The sequence below is a fragment of the Pyxicephalus adspersus genome, chromosome 9 (genome assembly GCF_032062135.1).
Source record: "Pyxicephalus adspersus chromosome 9, UCB_Pads_2.0, whole genome shotgun sequence".
Taxonomy (NCBI): domain Eukaryota; kingdom Metazoa; phylum Chordata; class Amphibia; order Anura; family Pyxicephalidae; genus Pyxicephalus; species Pyxicephalus adspersus.
The window spans coordinates 43109591-43132480 of record NC_092866.1 but is presented as its reverse complement, the minus strand read 5'-3'; the positions used below and the strand labels follow the sequence as shown (position 1 = coordinate 43132480).

Sequence of the window (22890 nt, the reverse complement as noted above, 5' to 3'; positions counted from 1 at the left end):
AGACAGTAATTAGACAGTCCCAGAAAAGAAGGGGGCTATGGTGAGCAAGTAAGGAGGGGACTGTGCTAGGGAAATTACATTCTGGAGCATACTGTGAGTAAATAAAAAAAAAGTTTATGTAAAGGGAAAAGTGCAAAAAATACAGGCCAGGTTTTTTAAAAGGTGGTGAAAGGGTTTCTTTAAAATAATAGTAATGGGTCATAACTAGGGATGAGCGAGCAAGAATTTAAAACTCGATCTCGCGATGAATTTGGCCGTTCTTGCTTACCGAATTTTAAGTGAGAACGGCCAGTGTAAATTCGCCTAATTTTAAATTTAAAAAAAAAAAACTCGCCTTTTACAGTGTGCGATCCGCGGCACTAGAGGTTAATTAACCTCTAGTGCTCGGTATCGCACCATTGTTCTCAATTAATGCAGCTGCAACAGATCTCTCACTGAGAGGAGGATTATTGTGGGTGCATTCATAAATACAGCCGCGATAATCCTCCTCTCAGTGAGAGATCCCCGGGCACTACCTGTAGTTCCCGGAGATCGCTCACTGACAGGAGGATTCCCACAGCTGTATTTATGAATGCAGCCATGATAACCCCCTTTTGTGATTTCCGATGGTTTTGAGAAATGGAACCATCAGAACTTAGAGGAAATTTTTGCGAGAATGCCAGGGCCATTCTCACTCATCCATAGTCATAAATATGTCTACTATTTAAATATACAACAACATAAAAATAAAGGATAGGACTCACCTCTGAGATCCACCTGACAACGTCGACCTTTCTTTGTGCAAATACTGAAAAATAAATGATATATTACAGAATTTAGAAGGAAAACTGTTCACAATTATGTTGTTTCATAAAAAAAGAGGAAGACATTTACCAGCTTTCACAGTTCTTGTAGCTTGGTACCATATCGCCAACATTATAACGTTTGTCATCATCATCATAGCAGCCACAGTTTGCTTGAGCTACACACTTCATGATATCCTCATCAAAGAAGGGCCGCTCTTTGGGACATTTAGGATAACACCCTGGCAAAGAAGTTATATAAAAAATGCCTTAAATACATCTATAAATATTAATAAAATTTATTTTGAAAATACATGTAAACAGTGGTTTGTTAGGGACTCTTTGTTAAACACATTCAGGAGGGTCCACTTTTCTATTAGCTCTAGATTTAAAATATATTTTGGTTGCAATATCTGTACAAAAAGCTCATCTTCAAAAATGTTGTGGCCATTTAGGAGAATTCTCAATGTGCTAGATCTGTTCATTGTAAATTGTACATTTTAAAGAATGCAGTATAAGATACTTGAAAAGTAGTTGCAAACAAATAAAACTTCCAGGTGTAATAAAAAAAAAAGAAGTAAGATTTAGCATCTAGCATCTGCAAATATAGGGCTCAACATCTGAACCTATAACACTCAGGATCTGCAACCATAGGATTAAACAACTGCATCTCTGCTAATAAAATATCACTTTTTTGTATCAACCCTTTAATAAAATTGACTTCAGTGTATTTCTAGTCTTGGCTTGGTTCTAGGACTGTAGAAACTTTAGTTATTTTGTTTCCTAAGCATTGTTGCTCATTTGGCCTAAATAACTTACAAACACACAAAATTGTATCTTGTGGCAAACTTAAACATTATGAAGTATGAAGTAATAAAACAGAGTTATGAAATTTCCAGAATGCTAAAAGCTAAACACACCTTTAAGTGAATGATTCCCATCTCCCAAGTACTATCCCTATTTTCTGATTGTAAAGAGTGAACACAGAAAAACTCCAAGCAGAGGGTGGTTGAGGAAACTATTGCCAACTTTAAGCTAGGTATGTAAGTTTAGGACCCTCCACTTTTCTGTAGCTTTACTTAGGGTATGTCACTTTTATTTTTGTTGTAAAGAAAGTAAGTTAATGGATTTCACTAACCCTCTAATCCAGGCAACTTGTTCATACATTGGCCACTAGGGTTTCTGCAGGTCTTCAGGCAAGGAGCCCCACAAGGTTTGTAGTGCCACTCACATTCTCCTTCAGGGTTGTAGTAGTCACAGAACATAGCTAGAGATAGAAAAAAAATGGTAACTCTAAACAGTCGTATCTGCCTAATTCTGTTCTGGGACTTTTATGAGTCATACGTCTCTGTCAGACTGCACAGCCATGAAAGTATCACTCTGTTGTTATTATTATTATTATTATTATTATTATTAAACAAGATTTATATAGCGCCAACATATTACGCAGCACTGTACATTAAATAGGTGTTGCAGATGACAGACTAATACAGACAGTGATACAGGAGGGGAGGACCCTGCCCCGAAGAGCTTACAAAATAGTAGGTAGGGGAATTTACACACAATAGGATGGGAGATATGTAGTGGTTTGTGTCATTAAAGGGTTACAAGATGTTGCAGAACAGCAAAAGACCTCTTCTGCAAGTCATGCAAAGCCTTTGTTAGCAGCCCTAAATAGGTTTAAATGTTATTTATATAACAAGTCTCCTAGTAGGTAATTGTTTTTTACAAACATGTTTCAGAAAACCAGAAAATATGTACTGATTTATTTCTGAATGTGCTAGTTGCCCGGCTATCTCTGTTTTCAAATTTATCCCATGTCAATGGAAACTTTGCAAAGTAATGAATGTTAAAAGGTTTTGAATGTTTGCAAGAATATTGACTTATTTTTTGACTTACGGCATATTTCTGGGGTTCTCCATGAAATGCAAATTCCAGCATCACTACAAGCGGTGGCATAAGCTGAGACAGCTGTACAATAGCATTCACAATCTCCTCCAGAGTCACATCCACATGTGTCTCTAACACAAGCCTCATGGTATGGAGTTGGGTCAACCTAAAGGTAGATTTGGGTTACTTCTTGTTCTTACTCAAGTTCACTTTCTATCATTACAACACAAAATGAAAGGGTTTTAGGTAGACACTGTTCTTTGGAATCTTTTACCTGTTATCAGTCAGGTTTGTCTATGCATTACATAACTATATATAACATGAATAGTTGGTGAATAAACTGCATATTGCCTTTTGTTCTCTTTTATGTTACTTTTGAGTTATTTAAAAAATAGCCATTTACAGAAATTATATTTGCTTTTTAAATTGTCATTAGAAATTTGTAGACATGAATCTGAATGCATTTATGGAGGATAATAAAGGATAATGGTCTTGTAAGAACTGTAACTTTCGGTCTACAGTATATTTAACACCAGAGGTATTCAACTCATTTTACGACGGCTACATATAGGTTAGGAGTTTCATACAGTATAAATGTCATTTTCTGATTCTTTGTAAACTACACCCTACCTATCGTATTGGTGTCTGTACTCTTGATGTCTCTACTATTACAGAAATAGTAAAAATGTGTGCAGATCAAGAATGTGTGCAGCCCTCAAGAATTGGAGGTGGACATCCCTGTTTTGGAGCATTGGTATGCTCTTGAGCAAAGTCAGATTTAAAATTTGGCAACATAGTAGCCTTGTGTCTATAGATAGTAGTGGTGGTTTCACTTTGTACATTCATTGACCACACATTTGTTTTTCTGTTATTAGCAAAATGCACTCTTCTCCTATAAACCTATTTATGCAGCCAGTTTAGAACAGGCTGGTTATGTGGGAGCATTGGGGTTGTATGTCTCCAAGCCCCTATATTAAAAAAAAAAAAAAAAAAAAGTATTCCTACTCTTGAAACATAGCATGGCCAGAATTTAGAGACACACTGATTCTGTAAGTTAAAAAATATTATTCTCTTTTTTAAAACATATTAAAACAAATTTTAAAACAATATTGTCATAACTCAAGTTTCTTTACTTGCAGGTGTCTCTGTGACAACTTGGCCATTGCTAAATGATTATTTTTCTCCAGTAACAACCTTGAGTATCATGTGGGCCAAGATGATGTAGCAAATAATACATAGAAGGCATGGTCATATTTTAGGTCTATCTTAAAACATATGAATGATGTTGATCTTTCTTACAGCGTCAATTAATGTCCTCATTGTCTTATGATCAATATAACAATAAAGTGTAGAATGTGTTAGTGATGGCAAAAAATACTCTATGTACAAACCGCATGTTTAACTCTACAATTCATCAGTTAGGAGCCTACAGATGTGAATATCATGTAGTGCCTAAGCTTCAGTTATTGTCTTCCCCCACAACCACTACTGCCTATTTGATGTTCAGCTAAGCTGAAGATTTTTCCACTCAAAACCAATGCTATGCAGATAAAAAAAAGAGTAAACATGAATCCTAATTTGTGATGAACACATAGTAAATTTATAGATAAAACTTACACATTCCATGTGAAGGGTCTGACAAGTCTTTTGGCACTCAGCTCCATGTGCTCCAAGTGAAGCATTAGCACAGTTAAAGTAAACCATGTTTGCTGGGCACTCTAAAAAGAAACACGATGTGAGATTTCATTAAGATTCTATTAGAAAACCCCCCTTTGCCTGTACCACTGAACTTCTGTTTCCAAACATAGACATCTAGGAGTGTGGATCTCTTGGGCTCATATTAATTTCTATGGTTCCTTCTGCTGATCTTCATATTACTAATGGATACAACAGGCACATGAAAATCAGAAGGAGAAACCACTACATGCTTTGGGGGGATGGAGGGGGGGGGGGGGGGCACAGCACATTGACACTCCTAGAAGGTCATTGTTTTTGAATTTGGTGGTTTCTTTGAACCTTATAAGCATAAGGAAATCAAAACTCCTGGATCAGTATCAGTATCTAAATAGACTTCAGAGGATTCCTCATCAACAACATTAGGCTTTAAATCTGTATCTGAAACTACATTTTAGTTCTGTCACCAGAACTGAAAGTGGAGAAATATCCAACATTTTGGAATGAACCAGGAAATAATTCAATCATGTCTCTGTATACTTTGTTAAATTTATACTATTGATACAGTCATGTTGCCCAATCCGAAAATATCTCTCAGCCTCTGTAACAATAAACTTTTTTGTCATAGGGGATAACATACACCTTACAACATTAAAGTTTAGTGGTAATCACTTTTGCATTTCTATGATTATCAAACTCCCCTGTGTAACCTATCACTTTAAAATAAAGTAAGGGCATAATATAACACTTTATTTAATATTTTCTTACCTGCAACATTGGGTATCTTCCCAACACAGTGTAGTCTGCCGCTTTGACATGTGCTGAAATAAAGATTGAAATATATTAGTGTTACATGCAAATTACACACTGATACTAAAGTGTTTAAAAGGTTTAAAATCTTATTAAAAAACGACTTTTCCTTTTTTTTTTACACAATTGCTTGGTTTGACATTTACCATAAATCTAATAAAAACAAATAAGGATTAAAGCCTAGTCCAGTTATTTTCAGCCACTGTTCCACGGCACATTAGTGTGCCGTGAGAGATCTACAGCTGTGCCGTCGGAAAATAGCCAAGTCAGGGGAGGAGCGCAATGGTTACATGAGTCGATCTGGGAGCCCTGGCTCAGTTCTGCCCTGCCTTACCCCTCCCTGCTGTTAACCAGCAGCTGGCTGCATGTCTATAGGGATGCTGGGGATGTCTTTTAGTGTGAGAAGGCTCCGTGTAACAGTGGGGAGTGGGGAGGGAGGCAGAGAGGGCAGTCTGAGGTGACCAGTGATGGTTAGCAGTTGTTTTTCTTGTGCCGCAGTCATTCTCCTATGACAGGTGAGCTGTAGCTTTCCTGTCACTATTGTCTTGTAGTGCAATGTCTGTACAATGTTCTGCCATTCAATGTCCCATTAGCTCCAGTCACTTCTGTGTCATTTATATATATAAATAAATATATGTTTAGCATTTTTTATTGTTGGTAGATCATTTGACTTGGTCATTTAAAAAGTAGCCTTAGAGCAAAAAAAGCGTGGGCACCCCTGCCATAGTTACTGGCTTGTGATAGCACACCCATACTGTGACAAAGGAATACAGAGACTGCTCTCTCTCTCTCTGCTCTCTCTCTCTCTCGTTGGGTGAGTCATATTGAACCTAAGCTAGAACTTCTTTTTATGTATATTCTTATAAATTGAAGGCATATATCCATTATCTTGATTTCTAGTCGTTGTTAAAATTCTAACTTTCAGGGGATGTAAATATACACTCCTTTTTTGTGGCTGCTACATGTCACTTGACAAATATTTGACAAAGGCTTTAAAGCTGCCTAATTTTTTTCTAGCATTTTTACTCAGATCAATATTTGCGTATAAAATAAATAAATAAATAAATAAAGAATTGTGTTGTGCCATACATGTCCATGCTGTTATGCAAGGTAAACAATATATATTTATATTATATATTTAAATATAAAGTATACTCGGTATATATTTATTGTTGGTAGATATTTTGACTTTTTAAAAGTAGCCCACAAGCCAAACAAGTGTGGTCATCCCTGATCCAAGTCTTCTAAACATGCCCAGGTTTCGCACTGAGTGTGTTTAAGTAAATTGAGAAACTATATTGTCCATATATATACCGTATTAAGCTACTGAGTGTCATTTTGTAACATTTTTGGTTTGTGGTGTGCCTCAGGATTTTTTCAATGTAAAAAATGTGCCGTGACTCAAAAAAGGTTGAAAAACACTGGCCAAGACTGACAATTTGGTGTACTTTAGATTTGCAAAAAAGGCAACTGTGATCAGTGCCATCTTGTGATTGTTCTGCATATTGCCTTACTTTCACCAACTCAACTCAGTCTGTACACCTGACAAATCCTACATTTCTAAACTAGGAAAAGCATCAGCCTTTATTTTCCTTTCCTTCTCATTAAGAAAACAGGAAAACAGAGAAATATATTTTGTTTAGGGAGCCTGTCACTCCCTCTTCTTCTTCTCATGTGGCAGAACTTGTACTTTGTGATTGGGTGCTCAAGAACTTGGTCTTAACACACATGAGTATGGTTCATTATTCACAGGATTTCCTTTCTTTTCTACAAGTGGCTGATTGGATCAGTGGGGTAGCCAACATTATAAATTAATTCTAGGTAATTTAAATCTTTTACTGCACTAGAACTTTAGAAACACACATTCAGATGTGTGGGAAGATGCAATGATATATAATGCACCCTGCATATAATATCCTCGTATGGTTTGAAAATAGTGTTCATTGATAGAAATAGTGAGCCATTTATTTTTACAAATAGATTTTGGGAAACCTAACCACAACGTAAATTGGAATGGTTAATAATCATATTAGTAACAGGTAAATAACAATCATTCATAAGGCAGTTTTTATATAGCTTACCACATGGCACCGTTGTTATAAATGACCTCTCCTGGAGGCATCACTGAACCTTTGTAGTAACAAGGGCAACTCTTAGCTGGAACGCAGGCTCCATTGTCATCAAGGAAGGTTCCATCTGGACAAGCACAACCATCCAGGGGAGAAAAATGGATGCTACAGCTGGGATCTGGCTCACTCAGAGACTGGCAGCTTTTCTGGCAAGTACTAATAGAGTACTGGTAGGTGCTGTTCTTTGGGCAGTTCTTGGTATATTTTTCTAAAATTTTAAAATACCAAAATTATATTAGTCATAAAAGATTATTAATATGTAAATCAAATTATGATTTTGTAAATTATATAAATGTATCATAATTATAACTACAATTGCATTTGGTTGAAGTATAATTAAATATTTAATTTATTACAAACTCTATCACCTCTATATCTACTTTAAAAATGTTACGTTTAAAAAAGACATTTTCTCTGCTTTACCCCCCTTGCTTCCCCTCCTTATGGTGATTTTTTACTTTTTGCTATGTTGCTATATGTCTTCACCAACACTTGTTTGTACACTGTTAATGTTTGTTTTTATAATTTTGAAAACCTTAAATAAATTGTTATAAAAAAAAGCTATTTTCTAATAGAACGCAATGTTTAGACTAATGTCTTCAAACACACCTTGTACTAAAAGGTGCTTTTTATATTTGGACCCTTACCCCCATAATGAACTGGTGCATTAAAGTGTAAAAGAAAAAATAAATGGAATATAAAAATCCAGAAGAATCATAACATTACTTTGACCTAGACACCTAGAAGCCATTGGCAGATCTCTGTAAACCTATTTACTTTGTAAACCTATTTATATGTTGTGTAAATTGAGCTGATGAACAAAATAAAATAGTAATACCAGACCCTGTGCACTTACTACAGTGGAAACATTTTTTTTCCACAGAATGTCACTTCATATTTCTCTTCAAAGACATTGAGTGTCAAGATAATTCTCACAAAGTGTAAAGTAAATACTGTAGATATATATGCCATATAAACTTCTATACGTACCACAGATAGGACCTCTCCACCCAAACAGAGTCACTCCCTCGGCAGCGCAAGCCAGTGCATAGGCAGATAAAGCTGCACAGACACTATCTTCACTTTTCTCATAGTTACAGCTGTCATACATACAGTTCTGTGATAATAAAGCACAAATATACACCATTGTTTAAATGTGAAAAATATAAAGCAGATGCTTCCTTGGGTAACAAATAAGCATCCCTGGGGTATTTACATCCACAAACAGTAAATCTTCCTATATATACTTCCTCAAGGACATCTTAGTTGTAAAAAAAAGTAATTTTTAATGGACCTGATTTACTAAAGCCCTCCAAGACTGGAGAGGATACATTTCATCAGTAAAGCTGAGGGTGATCCAGCAAACCTGGAATAGGTTCCTTAATAGTCATTTGCTATTTGTTAGCAAATGTGTTCAATCCTCGACCAGATCCATTCGAGGTTTGTTGGATTACCCAGCTTTACTGATAAAAGTGTATCCTCTACAGCCTTGGAGAGCTTTATTAAATCAGGCCCCATGTCTTTGTAATTACAATTTAAATATAAAGATTTTGTTAGGGTTTGAAATAAATTAATATTATAAACTTTATTTTAAAAAAGTGACAAAAGATTACAAAGTGCTGCACAATAAATTGGTTGGCATAGATAGACAATAATAGATGGCAAACCTTAAAGCAGGAGGAGTAGAAGACCCTCCTCAATAGAGCATACAATCTAAGATTTAGTTATAGGACATTTTAGTTAAAAAATTTTAACTAGTCTTATTATTCTTGATTGAATGAGTACTTTGATTGGTAAATACTATCAGAATGATTTATATGAAATTTGGGTGTTAAACATTATTTATATTAAAAAAAAATTAAAGTTATAAAAATTAGGCACGGAAACTAAAGGGCTTTATTCATTTGTTCAGTTGCATGTTACAAGTGAAAAAATATTGCTTTTACATACACTTCTTTAATTGTCTACTCAGCAATGGTAATAATCTATGGAAAAAAATCTTTTCTACAAGGCACATCACTCACCTTTTCATACACAGTAGGATTCACAGCAGCATGGCATGGGGCAAAGGGCCCATTGGTGTCTGAGAGATGAGAGCACCAATACTTGGCAAACCTCTCTAAAAAATCAGTAAATAAAGGGTTAGATGCCATAGTATGATTAAGAAAACTTTTTTACAAATTCGTTTTGTCACAGCTTAATATGATGGTCATAATTTTATTCAGAAATGTGAATTACCAGAGAACACCTTGACAATCACTGTGTATAATATTATCCTAGATTTTATACAAATCCAAAAACAAAATATTATGTACTGCACCTTTTCAATCCCTAAATGTTGTAGCTATGCAACTAGCATGTCTTAGTGATTAGCCCAGTATTGTCATATGGATGCAAGTCCACAGCCCTCTGTAAACCCTAAACTGAGACTTAGAGCTTATATGGGGCTTCATCTCTTTGCCAGGGGTAACTGCAAAATACATTTATATCATCTCTGAAGAAGAAGCTTTTTTTTCATTTTGGGCAGAGAAAAGAAGTGTTAAAAACCCTGGTCACATTTTATGGATGACTGTATTTACCTTCTCTATTTGTCCTGTTGATCTTGCAACAGAACAGTTACAATACAAGTTACAAGTTACAATTGTTATGTCTACCTTGAATTATAGCTAATTAGAATTCATTTAATGGCATCAATTAACAATTTGTTATAAAAAAAAATTACTTTTTTTTAAGAGAGTAATTACATAATGGAAAAGATTTGATCTGAGAGACAGGCTCAAATATTCTGCAGATTAATATATTATTTCTCACATACCATTGTCCACACTAACAGCACATGGGTTCTCATAACTGTTCCTCATATCTCTGCAATCTGCCTGGCTTTTCCAGGTGTTGGCAAAGGCAGCTGCTGTCCCTTCCACTGCTCCGCTTAAGGACTTAAAATCATCTGTACGAATGTTATTGAAGTCCCCACACAGACCTAGAATGTTTTTGGGAACAAGATCCAGTTAAAATTCAAAACAGGACAACTAGATATCACTTCACCTTTACGTTCCCTCTTAGAAGATTTATTAAAAATAGAATACAATGTATATATTTTTATTATTTTTACCACATGCATCTCCCTGGTACTCAGGGTCCAGGCTGACTGAGATCTGCATGACTGGGATGAGCTGAACCTGGATCTGGATTCCATTGAAGCTCTGAATGACCAGGAAAAAAGATGATGGCTGCAGCACAGCTAGATTTTCTGCAAAAGAAAATTGTAAGAATGCAAATTGACAACCTGATATTTAATAAACAAAGAGGATCCAAAAAGAAAAAAAAATGTGTATATATTGATATATTGATTTGGGTATAGTTATGTTTTTTTGTCCAAAAATTGCACTGTTCAGGCAGAAGCTTAGGCTGTACTATATACATCCATGTTCTTCATCAGAGAAATTTAAATTGTTCTCTTCATGACCATTAAAGTTCAGGGTTCAGGGATGTGACAATGTGTTTGTGTTGTTGCTTTTGTCTTTTTTTTTTTAATTTCATGTGTTCACATTGCAGCAACCCAAAAAACATGCAGTTTATAACATTTCTTAGATCTACTGTTGTCTGTCAAAAAATGGTTAGTAAATGGCACATTGGATTAGCAGTGCTAATTATCATGCTGCAGCATGTTGGGGTAATATCAAATCAGTGGTATCACTGGCTTAATTGACTGCCATAATGAAACTGTATATATTGTATTAGCTCTAACTCCTGGATTTAAAAACCCGTTTATCCACCAGCTTAGCTTAGTATCTTGCTGCTCCTATGGTTGTTATCATCTTCTGAATGTCTTTTAATGGGATTTGTACATTCCTACTACTGTAATAACTTAGATTGGCCAGAAATTGGCAAATAACTCTCTTTAAATAGAAGGCAGGAAGATTCTTGCTACCGGCACATGAGTGTGCTGTATACCGGGACCTCATCTGGAACATATATGCATTACTTTATATTACTCATGGGGTGGCACTAGCAAGCGGCAGATGTACAGGTTCTTAAAACTACTGGATGCCGTAACTCTTGGAGTGCTGGTATTGAAATTAGGGAACAAAAACAAACTAAAAAAACACTGCTTGGTAATACTTCAATATGTGATGTCAGGCAGATGTTTCAGTACCTGTGACTAATGGTGCACGAGCATAGATTCCATTCAGAAACATAGTTCCTGAAGATTTCACTGTAAGAACCTAGAAGAAGAGGTAAGGTCAGTATAGGAATGTGTGAAAAATAAGGCACTGTTAACTGCACACAAATGTTTTTGGAATCTGTGTCTGAAAAGTTGTACTGATACAATGAACTGTACTTACTGTCAGTCCTTTATCCAGAGACAGAGTGATAGATTTCAGACAAGTCTCAGTGTCAGTGACTCCACATTTCCTCAGCTCTGTCAGCACAGTAAACATATTTCTAACACAGTCCTGCAAAGAAAAATGAGGGTAGGAATTATTGGACTGCAGTATGTACACTATATCACTCTAAACATTACTAACCAGTGAATGGTACATTTTTCAATCACAACAAAAAATATTATCAGCTTTTGCCTACTTGGGTCTATACTACCAAACTATTTTAGGTAAAATGTTATCCTTTTAGTTTTACAGAAGATTTTTTAATTTATTATTCAACACAGATACAGAAAACCTTCTAGTAATACTGTAATATTTGAATACCAGTTGTAGATGATCATTTTTATATAACTACTACACTGCACACAGTATTTTTTAAAACAAATGTGAGGACATTATGAGCAATAATACCTTGGTAAAGATGTAGCTGCAGTCTCCATGGAAGTTATAGTGTCCGCCATCATAGGTGTAGATGTGTGAGCCTCCCTGAAGAGAGCAATGTCCAGCACAAGGCAAAGCCATACAGCTCCATTGACCACCCTGACAAGTACTGTAATAAATAATGCAAGCACAGTCCGTTAAATTGATATTATATATAGTAGGGCTAGTTTAATAAATAAGCGGCAATCTTTTAAAAAATGGGTGGGTATTCATTTAAGTAATTAATCATGTGCAAATCATTTATATATGATTTGATATTTAAAACAGAATTTGCTTTTTATATTTATAAAATAATTTTTGTGAACAAGAGTCATGCAAGTAAAAATTATAAACTCCTTTAATAAGCCTTATTACATATTATTAGCTGTCTGTAGCTTCTTAATCTTTCAGATTAAGAAGCTACAGACAGCCTATTTAAAATAAAAGTCTGCCTGTAGAAAGGTATAGGATCCAACGCCCTATACAAAGAGGGAGAGCAGCATTGACAGGTTTATAAATTAGGCCCTTGCACAAAAGCAATGGGCCTGATTTATTAAAGTTCCCCAAGGCAGGACAAGATGCACTTTCATCAGTAAACCCGAGTGATCCAACAAACCTGGAATGAATCAGGTCCACGATTGAAAACATTTTCTAACAAATAGCAAATGGCTTTTAAGAAATCCATTCCAGGTTTGCTGGATCACCTGGGAAACTGATGAAAGTGTAGCACAAATAAATCAGGCCTAATGAATCCTTGAATATAAATGGCTTTTATGTTTTTATTTCATATACTGGATTTTTAGTACTAAATAAATAATAATATTTGTTGACTCAAAAATGAATTGCCATAAAGAGGGTCCATACACTATACTATTAAACCCTATCTAAACAGAAAGCACCCTATGAATAAACACTTTCATAGATATTCTCAGTACTTACCAATTGCGACAGCTGGTGGTATAAAATTCTCCTGGTGCAAATTTTCTATTGTTGTAGGTACAAGAGCATTCACTTAGTGGGATACAACCTTGATTGTCAACATCATCAAGTACCGTTCCTATAATAAAAGTTTAAATAAATTTAGAAGGTGGCAATTTTGAAACTTTATCTAATAAACTCTCATTCTTATGGTACCAACTACCAAATGCAACAACTTAATAAAGCTAATTCACTAAAGGAGTAGGAAAACAACACCCCATGAATGATGAACTTCAGTTATAGAAAAAGATCTCCTGATGAAGATACACTTCAATTTTACAATTTAGAGACATTTTATTCCATCTGCTCATGACAGTGTATTTGAAGTGAACACAATTTATTAAGTGTTGATTCTAATCTTATTTAGTAAATCATATCTCCCCCATGTTATTTTTTTAGAACAATTAGGTTTCATAATATCTTGTAGTGTCATCTTGGTTTAGTAGGTTAATATGTTATAGATTTGTAGAAATACCCAGAATTACCACTAAAACATACAAAGAATGTCTTATGTTAAAGCAATTATTTTACCTGGTGGACAGAAGCAGCCATCTATGCAATGTTCTTCACAAACCATGGTCAGCTCAGAGTTAGAACAGGTATCAGCACAAGGTGAGCCACATTCATTGTACTTCAAGTTCATTGGACAGGTCTTTTCTGTAAATGTCAGTGCAAAGCAATATGTTTTAGAAAATAGTTATTTGATTACAATAGCTTAACATTACAATACCTGGTCAATCAAAACAGAAGAACAACTTCACAAAAGACCAAGTGATCTATCAAGCCTGACCTTCTGTTATTATATCTGTTTATTTTAAAACTTTTTTTTGGCTATGTTTAAATGAACTATTGAAGACCCACTACTTCTACGGGAAGTCTGCTCTAAGCATCAACTAGTGTTTTGATAACAATACTTTCTAAGATTAGTTTTAAATTTTCCACCTGCTAATATGTTCTTATTCCTTTAGCTCCAGCTTTCTAGGTAAGAATATAACTAATGTATTACTAATAAAAATTGTTGTACCAAATTTTTACAACCTACAGTGGAAAGCTACCTTAAAAAATAACACAATCAATTAGGGACAATAGAAATGCATTTACCACACATGGTGTTAGTTCTCCAGTTCTGTGGCTTTCCACCAGCATGGGCGCATTGCCGGGAATATTCAGACATGGTATCACAGATGCAAGAGACATCAGATGACTGACATGTACACAGGTCAGACATACAGGCCTCGATGAATTGCTGCTTAGGTAGACGCAGGTCACAGTCACTGAAGGCTAAATCAGAAAGCATGCGGACGCAGGTCTTTTTCTGCATTGAGAAAATAAATATTACAAACTCAGGTCATTGTATGCAGTGCAAAAGCTAATGACACAATGTCAAAAGTGTTCTTCCTCTTCTCTGCTATATTTCCATATCTCATCTATGAAACCTTCCTTGTTCTAGATCCAGTAACTTAAAATAAATTCAAATTCAAATATTCTAATTACATTTCAGAATACACAAACACAAATACACTACAAATTGCTAGTAACATGCAACGTTATAGCCAATGAACATTTGCTATGTGATTTTATGTCATTATGGTAAAAGAACTTTAGTTACCCTGTTACATAAATAACAGCAGACTTTACTAGGGATTATATGAAAGACAATACAACTTGTTTAAATGTCTTTTCATCATCTTACCAGGTTGCTGCAGTTTTTTGATGCAGATGGTACAAAGTCTTCACATTGCTCTGTGGGTCCATCAAGCTTTTGCAGGTTCCCGAACTGGACAGGTGTCAGCTGGATATCTGTAAAAACACCCCATTGCTTAAATCTTACTTTTCTTACTAGAAACAGGTGTTTCCTTTTTAGGTCTGGACAGAGAAGAAACAGAACCACTATCAAGTCTTTTAAAGTGTATTCAAGTCAAACTTTTTTTTCTTAATATAGTACATTCACAATGTGAGCCTTTCTTTGCATTGCTGTAATGCAGGTGTGTTGGAGGAGTACAATTCAGAATGTGTGTGTATACTGTTGCACAAAAGGTTGGCAACAGGACTGGGGCTTTCCTATTCCATCCAGAATTGAAAAAAAGTATTTTCTGTCTGGGAAAACATTTTAATAGTAAATAAAAGGCCAATACATTTAGGGGTTGAAACAGTTCCCAATAATTGGTGCTTTAAAATTTGTGTGGGAAATTGTGGGGCACCCTATGAATTTATGTTCATGCTTATATTCAAATAAAAAATTTTTTAAACCTTTAAAGAACAATAAGTATTTCTGGGCTTAATAACTTTGTGGCACAATAATTTCCTCTTTATCCCATGGTATTCTTCAGGGCTTTGTTGACAATTGGGGCTTAGCCAGAATCATTGGGTTCCAATATTGGACTGAATTAGCAAAAGACCCAGGGCCTGATTTATTAAAGCTCTCCAAGGCTGGAGAGAATACACTTTCACCAGTGAAGCTGGGTGATCCAGCAAACCTGGAATGGATTTCTTCAGTGTCATTTGCTATTTGCTAGCAAATGCTTTGAATCCTGGACCAGATCCATCCCAGGTTTGTTGGACCACCCAGCTTCACTGGTGAAAGTGTATTCTCTCCAGCCTTGGAGAGCTTTAATAAATCAGGGCCACAGTGTCTGACTTCCATACCCTTCAAAGCATCTTTATGAAAGTCTGGCCTAAGCTGTGGAGTAAATGTGGGTTACCAATAAATGAATCTTGGGTGAAAACCTTTATAAGTAGACATATGTTTTATATTTTATGTGCAAATACAATATAATTTGACTTGTGTAAAGTAGTAGGCGAGAGTAGGACATTTACCACTACCACAATTATGTAACCTACTGTACAATATGTGCTGATAGCTAGATTAAACTAGCTAAAAAGAACTTAAACTGAGTAAGTGGAAAATATTACCACGCTAATTAAAAATCTTTGTTAAACAGAGCATTCGGTTAAAGTTCCAAGTAACAAGTTCCACAACAAAGATACTAAGAAAAAATAAGTGTGTAATAAGAATATACAAAATTGAGAAATTTAAAATTAAAAACATACTGTTAACCATGAATTCATCCTGAGTCAGTCCATTCATGTTTCCACACAATCCACATGTGCTGTTCATGTATTTTGGGGGAACAGTCACCTGCAAAGCAAATTCATATGTGTAATGTATGTAGAGAAAAAGTAACACCAAAAGTGTTCCAAGCTTGCCATATGCAAACATAGCTGAAAAAGGAATGGCTTCAATGATTATTCAGCCATGTCTAATAACTTGCATCCCTAACACCAGAAACTGGACTTGAAGGTAGAAAGTGAAGACTTGCTCTGTTACAGTAAACATCTAGAAATTTTTATTTTGCCTAAGCAATGCTATTTTTCTATAATTTCTCCTAGAAATGACAATACAATACCTAGTATATTAGGATGCCTAGAAACTAGGCACTGTTATTATTACTACACAGTATTTATATAGCGCCATCATATTACACAGCACTGTACATAGTCGTGTCACTAACTGTCCCTCAAAGGTGCTCACAATCTATTGTGCCTATCATAGTCATATGTCATTAAGTCTAAGGGAGTTAGTCAATTGTTAGGGAGAAGCCAATTAAGCTCACTGCATGTTTTTGGGATGTGGGAGGAAACCGGAGTACCCAGAGGAAACCCACGCAGACAGGGGGAGAACCTGCAAACTCCATGCAGATAATGTCCTGGTTGGGATTCGAACCTGGGACCTGGTGCTGCAAAGGCCAGAGTGCTAACCCCTGAGCCACCATGCCGCACATCAGCATTGAAGATCTAGAACATCCAGGATACTGCTGCCTCTGGCTACGTACACACGTGCAATGGTTCTCGTCTGATAATCGTCTCAGGGCTGATATCGGACGAGAATTTTGTGTGTGTACAGTGCTCGCCATCAATTGTTCAAACGACCGTCCTGGAATATCTATGGACAATCGTAATGCAAGTGAAGGGGAGAGAGCACAGCAGGGTGCCACTCCCTCGTTTTCCCCCTCCCCTCTCCATAGAGCAGAACGGTGATGTATGTACAGCACTCATTCATGCATCGTGCAGTCATTTGTCGTAGGAAAGGATCATGGAAAGAAAGTCTCAAAGGAATTTGAAGATATCACTAATTTGTTGCAAACTGTTCTCCTTGCTGGAGGCTCTACCAAGATAAACTGGGGTTCACAAAAGGAATATGTACAGTTCACTTTGCAGAGTTGATTATCCCCTTGCGACAGATAATTCACCTTGCTTACTAAATGAGATGAAACTCCACTGACTTCAATAGTTTTCCTGGCATGCTTTTGCCTTTTCTTCGAAAAGTTAACCACCACTGCATTTACTAAGTGAATTATCCCTGGAAAGGGGATAATTCAACATGATAGGTGAGGAGTCTAAAATCCCTTAGCAAATCACTATAGTTGTGTTTAAAAAAATGGTGCAGAGCTTATGTTTTATGTGTTTAGGTGTCTTGACCGTCAATTTGTATTGAATAGGCTGAGCAATGCAACAGGCCTCATTGTATATCAAAAACATGCACTGAACCACATGGCTTCTTGATGCATGTAGGTATAAGTTAACCTAAGAATAACTGTGGACAAGGCAAGTAAAGTCTTACTGAGAGTGCATCATCTTCATTCCACAAAAGCGATATTCCCAGTTTGGATGACACTTTCACATACATACTGTTGTACTGAATTTGTACTCCAAATTGGCTGTATGGAAGAGTGACCCTGCAAGATAAAAATGTTTCATTTTAACTTGTGTAATGCCTGGGTTTATTTTGATATTAACCTGTACATTCTTACAAACATGACCTACCTTTGTCCTCCCACCATGATCACACCTTTTTTCATCTCAATGACAAGGCCCACAATCTTTATCACCACATGGGATATCACTGTCTTATTTGTGCCTGCTGGGTGTCGAATCTGGATGTTGAAATCTTCATATGTTTCCTTACAGTTGGAGGCAAACACATAGTTGCATGTTCCTGGAAACTGATAGATATCTCCATCGAAGGTCTTATAGTGGAAATTTCCCCAGGTGCTGCAGACAAGGCCATTGTGTGCTGGATTCATTACTGTTTGAAGACATTATTGATAGTTAAGGAATGAATGAGGAAGATTTGGACATTTGTACAGTTTTTATTGCTGTTTTTGTACCCACTTCATGTTCAGGTTAAGAATATCAGACAGAACAGGAAGTAAAGTTACACTCTCGAAAAAGAACAGGTGATAGAATTTAATCCCTATATTGTAGTTTAGCTACATTAGAAAAAAATGCCCTGGCCTATTTAAAACAACACAAGTGTTGTGATCTATTACCCTTGCAAAAAATAAAAAAATGGCAGTTTAATTACCCATAGCCACCTGATTGGTAATTGCTGCTTTACACTTTGTACACTATCATTTACTTAATTGCATGGGATAGATAGTTACTAGACTAGACCCTGTCTGTGTAGCAGTCTTCTTAATAATCCAAGTATACAAAAAAAACAATAAATGCAATAAATTATGTATCAGATTTGCACTGTACTATAAAATCAAAATATGCAATATTAGGCAATTCAAAACATATTATCATGTCAAAGATCCCTTTCAGGTAAATGCAATAACTCAGATATCAGTCATACGTGGACACGAGTCCATCTGCTCAAGGTATATTTACCAATATATATAAGATAACAGAAAAATAATTTCAAAATTTGGCAACAAGTATATTATATTGTATAGCCTTTCATCCTAGATTTGGGCCTTTAGATCCAAAAAATAAAGTGTTTGAAAACAAATACTCACCACGTGTTGGTATGTCTAAGGAATGAGTTAGAGCCAAAGCAGTAAGGATCCAAATAGCTGGACCCATAGTCCCCATATTGTTCAGTGACAGGGGACAAAAGTAAACAAGTGTTCTGGTTCTCTTGTCTACCATGGCTGCTTATATAGGCCAACCTTGTACACCCTCTCAGTGGGAGAGACCAATGGAGTCTTAATTTTGATCCAAATAATTGCCAAAAACTAAGCTACAAGCCCTCAATTTCATGTTTCTAAACAGATATTAGTGGGGATTACACTGATCCTTGGCTGTATCTTTTTCTTTCCCTACATCATATCCATTAAAGGATTTCTAAGTCTGAACAAATTACTTAATTTGCAACGTCAGAGTGTATATTCACCATAGAAGACTTGTGCACCAAATTCAAATTCCATTATAGTACTTGTAAGGTAATGCAAGCTACAGAGATTCCTGCTAAACTTCTGTTTATTATATTGGCATAATTGGTCATGGACATACGTTGTGCATCAAATATTAACTGACAACAAAATTATATAATGAAAGCAAAAAAGCCACAGTGCAAACTGCAATGGGTATATTGTGGTTCACAGTCGCAGACATGCTGACTGTGGCCATGACAAAAATGTATACAAAGTTTATTTCACTTTTATCTCAAAAAAGATTTCTGGTGACAAATACTAATGGATATGCCAGGAGTCCCCGAAAACTTCTCATCTTTAGTGTTCAGTGATTTTGGCATCATTTGCAGGTACTCTCATATCATTAGGTACAGTGCAAGACTATGTGATGATTGAGCAGTGCATGCTGTTCTGTTACAAATTTTTAATGAAGCATTTGTCCACCAATGGCCAGCTTTACTTTACTCAAACTCTGACCCCCACTCTCTCCCAAATATCAATGCCAGTTGCATGTTTTAATGTCCTTTTTTATACTATTAGGTGGATAACTGGGATGAGTTCAATGAGTCTATATTCAGAGGTGAGGATGTAGTGCAGTTACTGCTTTCTCAAACCAGTGATTGGCCTACCATGGGAGGCGCAACATGTTGTGTCTACCTGCAGTGAATCCATTGAGAATAAAAAGGGAAGGCAGGAAGCAGTCAAGGCCACCAAAGTTGTGCAGATTGCTGAATGCCTGGCATGGTGCCAGCTGCGGTGAGCTTGCTCTTGCCACAGGTCTAAACCTGCCAAAAAATGTATAATATTCACCAACAATAACACAATTTTGCAGTGTTGAACCTTTAAGCACAGTGGAAAGCCTACTGTGTGCTTTTCCTACCTTTAGGTTTGCAAGAAAATATGTTTTTTAATGTGACCCTGTGGCCACATAAAAATTATATAAATAGAGCACACTGTAAAAATGTATTATACTTACTTTTCTGATAAGTATAAAAATTGGCAGCCAGGTAAATAAGTGGTGGACAAAAAAAATCTGTTTTGTAGGTGTTGCTTGCACACTGCATTACAGCTTTTTTTGTTTCATATCTGAAATCAGAGGATGGGTCAAATAAATGTGACACTCAAAGTAGAAATAACAATAGATTTCAGACTACATTTCTCAGCATCCCTGTATTACAGCAGATACCATGGAGTCTATTTATAAGTTAGTGAATATAACGTTCACTGAAACATTACCTGGTGGATAATCAATTACTACAATTGAAACACATAAATCTAGAGTCTCCACCAGGGAATGTTTCACTAAATGTCTGATTCATTGCTTTATAATTTGACCCCCATATGTCTATATTTTGAAGGGTAGAACTTGTAGTCACACAAAGTTGGCGGTGAGAAATTGTAGGACAAAAAAACCAAAAGATAAGAGAGGCCTATGGATGTGGATGAGGCTATGTGGATAGGTGCATGATTACAGCCAAAGGACAATGTGTTTTGTAACAATATAGAGTTTATTTGCAAAGAAAATATACTAAATATTAAATAGATTATTATAAATTATCAACATGATTGTCTTAAAAAAATTCCTTCTTCAATTTGGGGTTTAGTTGGGTATGAAATTTCAATCACTTGAAGAGCTCCAGGTATGTAAGATATCCTGCCAACCTCTGTGGCTTAACCTGCTAACCGCAGGTAAATGGGCATACTCAATGGGCATACTTCTTTTTTCAACCTAACTATGTAGCTCAGTGTTTCTCAGTCAGGGTTCCTCCAGAGATTGCTAGGGGTTCCTTGAGCAATTAGCAATTTGTGCCTCTCAGGTCAGTTTACCTGACCCCAATTATTTTTTTTGACTATCTGTAAGGGTGACATTCTTCCCACGGACCAGCAATGTAAGAGAGGTTCTTCCTGCTATCACACTAATGTACTTTGAGCTGTGGATATAAAGCAGGGCTTCCCTAAGACCTGAAAGTTATTTCCAAGTTTCACCATGTTAAAGCGGACCTAAACTCGAAATGTTTACTTTACATAAAAAGGTAGACAACCCTTTTATTTAAAATAAAAATTATTTTTTTTTCATTATTTTTATTTATTATTTTCTGCAACACACTTTTTTGTGCAGCATCTCCCCTTTCTGTCTCGATTGGCTTGGCAGAATGGGAGTGCAAAGGCTCTTGCCTGCTCCTTCTACGCGGGACCGAAAAAAGAAACCTCAAAGGATAGAAAGATCTTTGGAAATAAAGGTAAGTGTGTTTTTTTATTTAGAAGGGTAGCAATAGTAGATTTGTAATAGCATATACAATAGTAAATGCTGTTATAGTAGATTACATGCTAAATATGTAGTTCAGTTCTCTTTACTAAGTATACTTAAGCTAGATTATAAGTAACTGTGCAGTGATTAGTGTGAAGTCAGGGAGGGGGAGATTATTTCCATCTGTGGTATCCTGCATTTAATTGAAGAAGATGCTATTACTTATGATTCTCAGTGATGATATCAGAAACCTTAATAGCCTCAGGATATGAATGGACTACGTGGCTATCCTCTGCATGGTTCTAGCACTAGCCTTTAACCTAATGACAACCCTTCTCTGGGGAATGCCAGCCTGCAATGCAATGGTATAGACTGGTATTGCTGTCTAAGTAGAAACTCATACATGTCCCCTAGCCCTTGCTACAGAATACTGATGCCAGGCTATATGCCAACAAGTTTTACATTGCTGATTTAAGGTGGAACTAAATTTTAAAAAAATGTGAGCAGGCATGGTATTTATTGCAGAAGAACCTATCTGTTACCTAGCTCTTTGCAATGTTTCATTATTTTTATCTAATAGGCAGCTCCATGTATGTTGCCAGGTATCTTGGCATACCCCTGGCCACCAGGAATTAACACCAGTGTGCATAGGTGAGAGTTGGTTATTACCATCTGGCCAATCAAGGTGGCCAAAGATTCTGAACCCAGAGGATTGGGTTAGAAGGTTAGGATAGCAGAGACTGCAACAAAGCAAGGAGAAGTGTACTTTAAAAAATTCATAGCAGCAAGGATCTATATTGTCACCTTTGCTTGAAATTTTACATTTTTCACTTTAGTTCCTCTGTAAGATAAAGTTAAAGCAAAAAAATTCCCAAGGCTATGTTATCACCTCTGCCCTGAAGCTGCATTGCATACCCAATACCCAATGGTGTGAAAATAGCCTAAAAGTAGCCAATGGCAATGGCAATAGGCAATTTAAAGTTTATATGAATCATACCTTGCTCTGTTGGTCACAAAAGAATATTTACTGTATAGTGATTTAAAGCTTATATTTTGGTTTTTCTGATTTGCATTACATATTTTTTAACCTTGTGACATCATCACTTGGTCTCTGTGCTTCTCTATGCAATGCAGAAAGGTTATAGCTAGCGGGAGGGGCCAGCAGGGTGCCATACACAGTGTCATACACTGGAGCACCAAAAACTTTTGGCTGGCCATAATATTTAAAGCCCAACTCCATTCATAGCTTATATTGTGCGCAAAAACATATTTTTCGTGAAGCTTGTGTATTGGCATAAATCACATGAACAGGAAGTAGAAAACAAATGATTTATTGGGTCGCAGAGATAAATACTTGACATAAATACCTGACATAAA

General features: G+C 36.1%; 2 protein-coding genes across 2 annotated transcripts in view; one reads left to right on the top strand and one right to left on the bottom strand.

The window, feature by feature from the left end:
• The window catches only part of LOC140337729 (mucin-5B-like), a 34996-nt gene extending 16051 nt beyond the window's left edge, over positions 1 to 18945 (bottom strand). The window contains exons 1-22 of the mRNA XM_072421528.1: positions 18870 to 18945; positions 17893 to 18154; positions 17690 to 17804; positions 16120 to 16207; positions 14762 to 14868; positions 14170 to 14383; positions 13600 to 13725; positions 13030 to 13147; positions 12082 to 12220; positions 11632 to 11742; positions 11442 to 11511; positions 10398 to 10535; positions 10101 to 10265; positions 9310 to 9404; positions 8276 to 8402; positions 7238 to 7493; positions 5115 to 5167; positions 4290 to 4390; positions 2682 to 2838; positions 1921 to 2049; positions 874 to 1024; positions 744 to 787 (exon numbers count right to left, since the gene is read on the bottom strand). Of these exons, the coding sequence (XP_072277629.1) occupies positions 744 to 787; positions 874 to 1024; positions 1921 to 2049; positions 2682 to 2838; positions 4290 to 4390; positions 5115 to 5167; positions 7238 to 7493; positions 8276 to 8402; positions 9310 to 9404; positions 10101 to 10265; positions 10398 to 10535; positions 11442 to 11511; positions 11632 to 11742; positions 12082 to 12220; positions 13030 to 13147; positions 13600 to 13725; positions 14170 to 14383; positions 14762 to 14868; positions 16120 to 16207; positions 17690 to 17804; positions 17893 to 18154; positions 18870 to 18945 (2842 nt within the window). The remainder of the gene's footprint in view (positions 1 to 743; positions 788 to 873; positions 1025 to 1920; positions 2050 to 2681; positions 2839 to 4289; positions 4391 to 5114; positions 5168 to 7237; positions 7494 to 8275; positions 8403 to 9309; positions 9405 to 10100; positions 10266 to 10397; positions 10536 to 11441; positions 11512 to 11631; positions 11743 to 12081; positions 12221 to 13029; positions 13148 to 13599; positions 13726 to 14169; positions 14384 to 14761; positions 14869 to 16119; positions 16208 to 17689; positions 17805 to 17892; positions 18155 to 18869) is intronic.
• Positions 18946 to 21418: 2473 nt separating this feature from the next.
• Positions 21419 to 22890, top strand: part of LOC140337728 (mucin-5AC-like) — a 57594-nt gene continuing 56122 nt past the window's right edge. The window contains exon 1 of the mRNA XM_072421527.1: positions 21419 to 21505. Coding sequence (XP_072277628.1) covers positions 21419 to 21505 — 87 coding nt within the window. The remainder of the gene's footprint in view (positions 21506 to 22890) is intronic.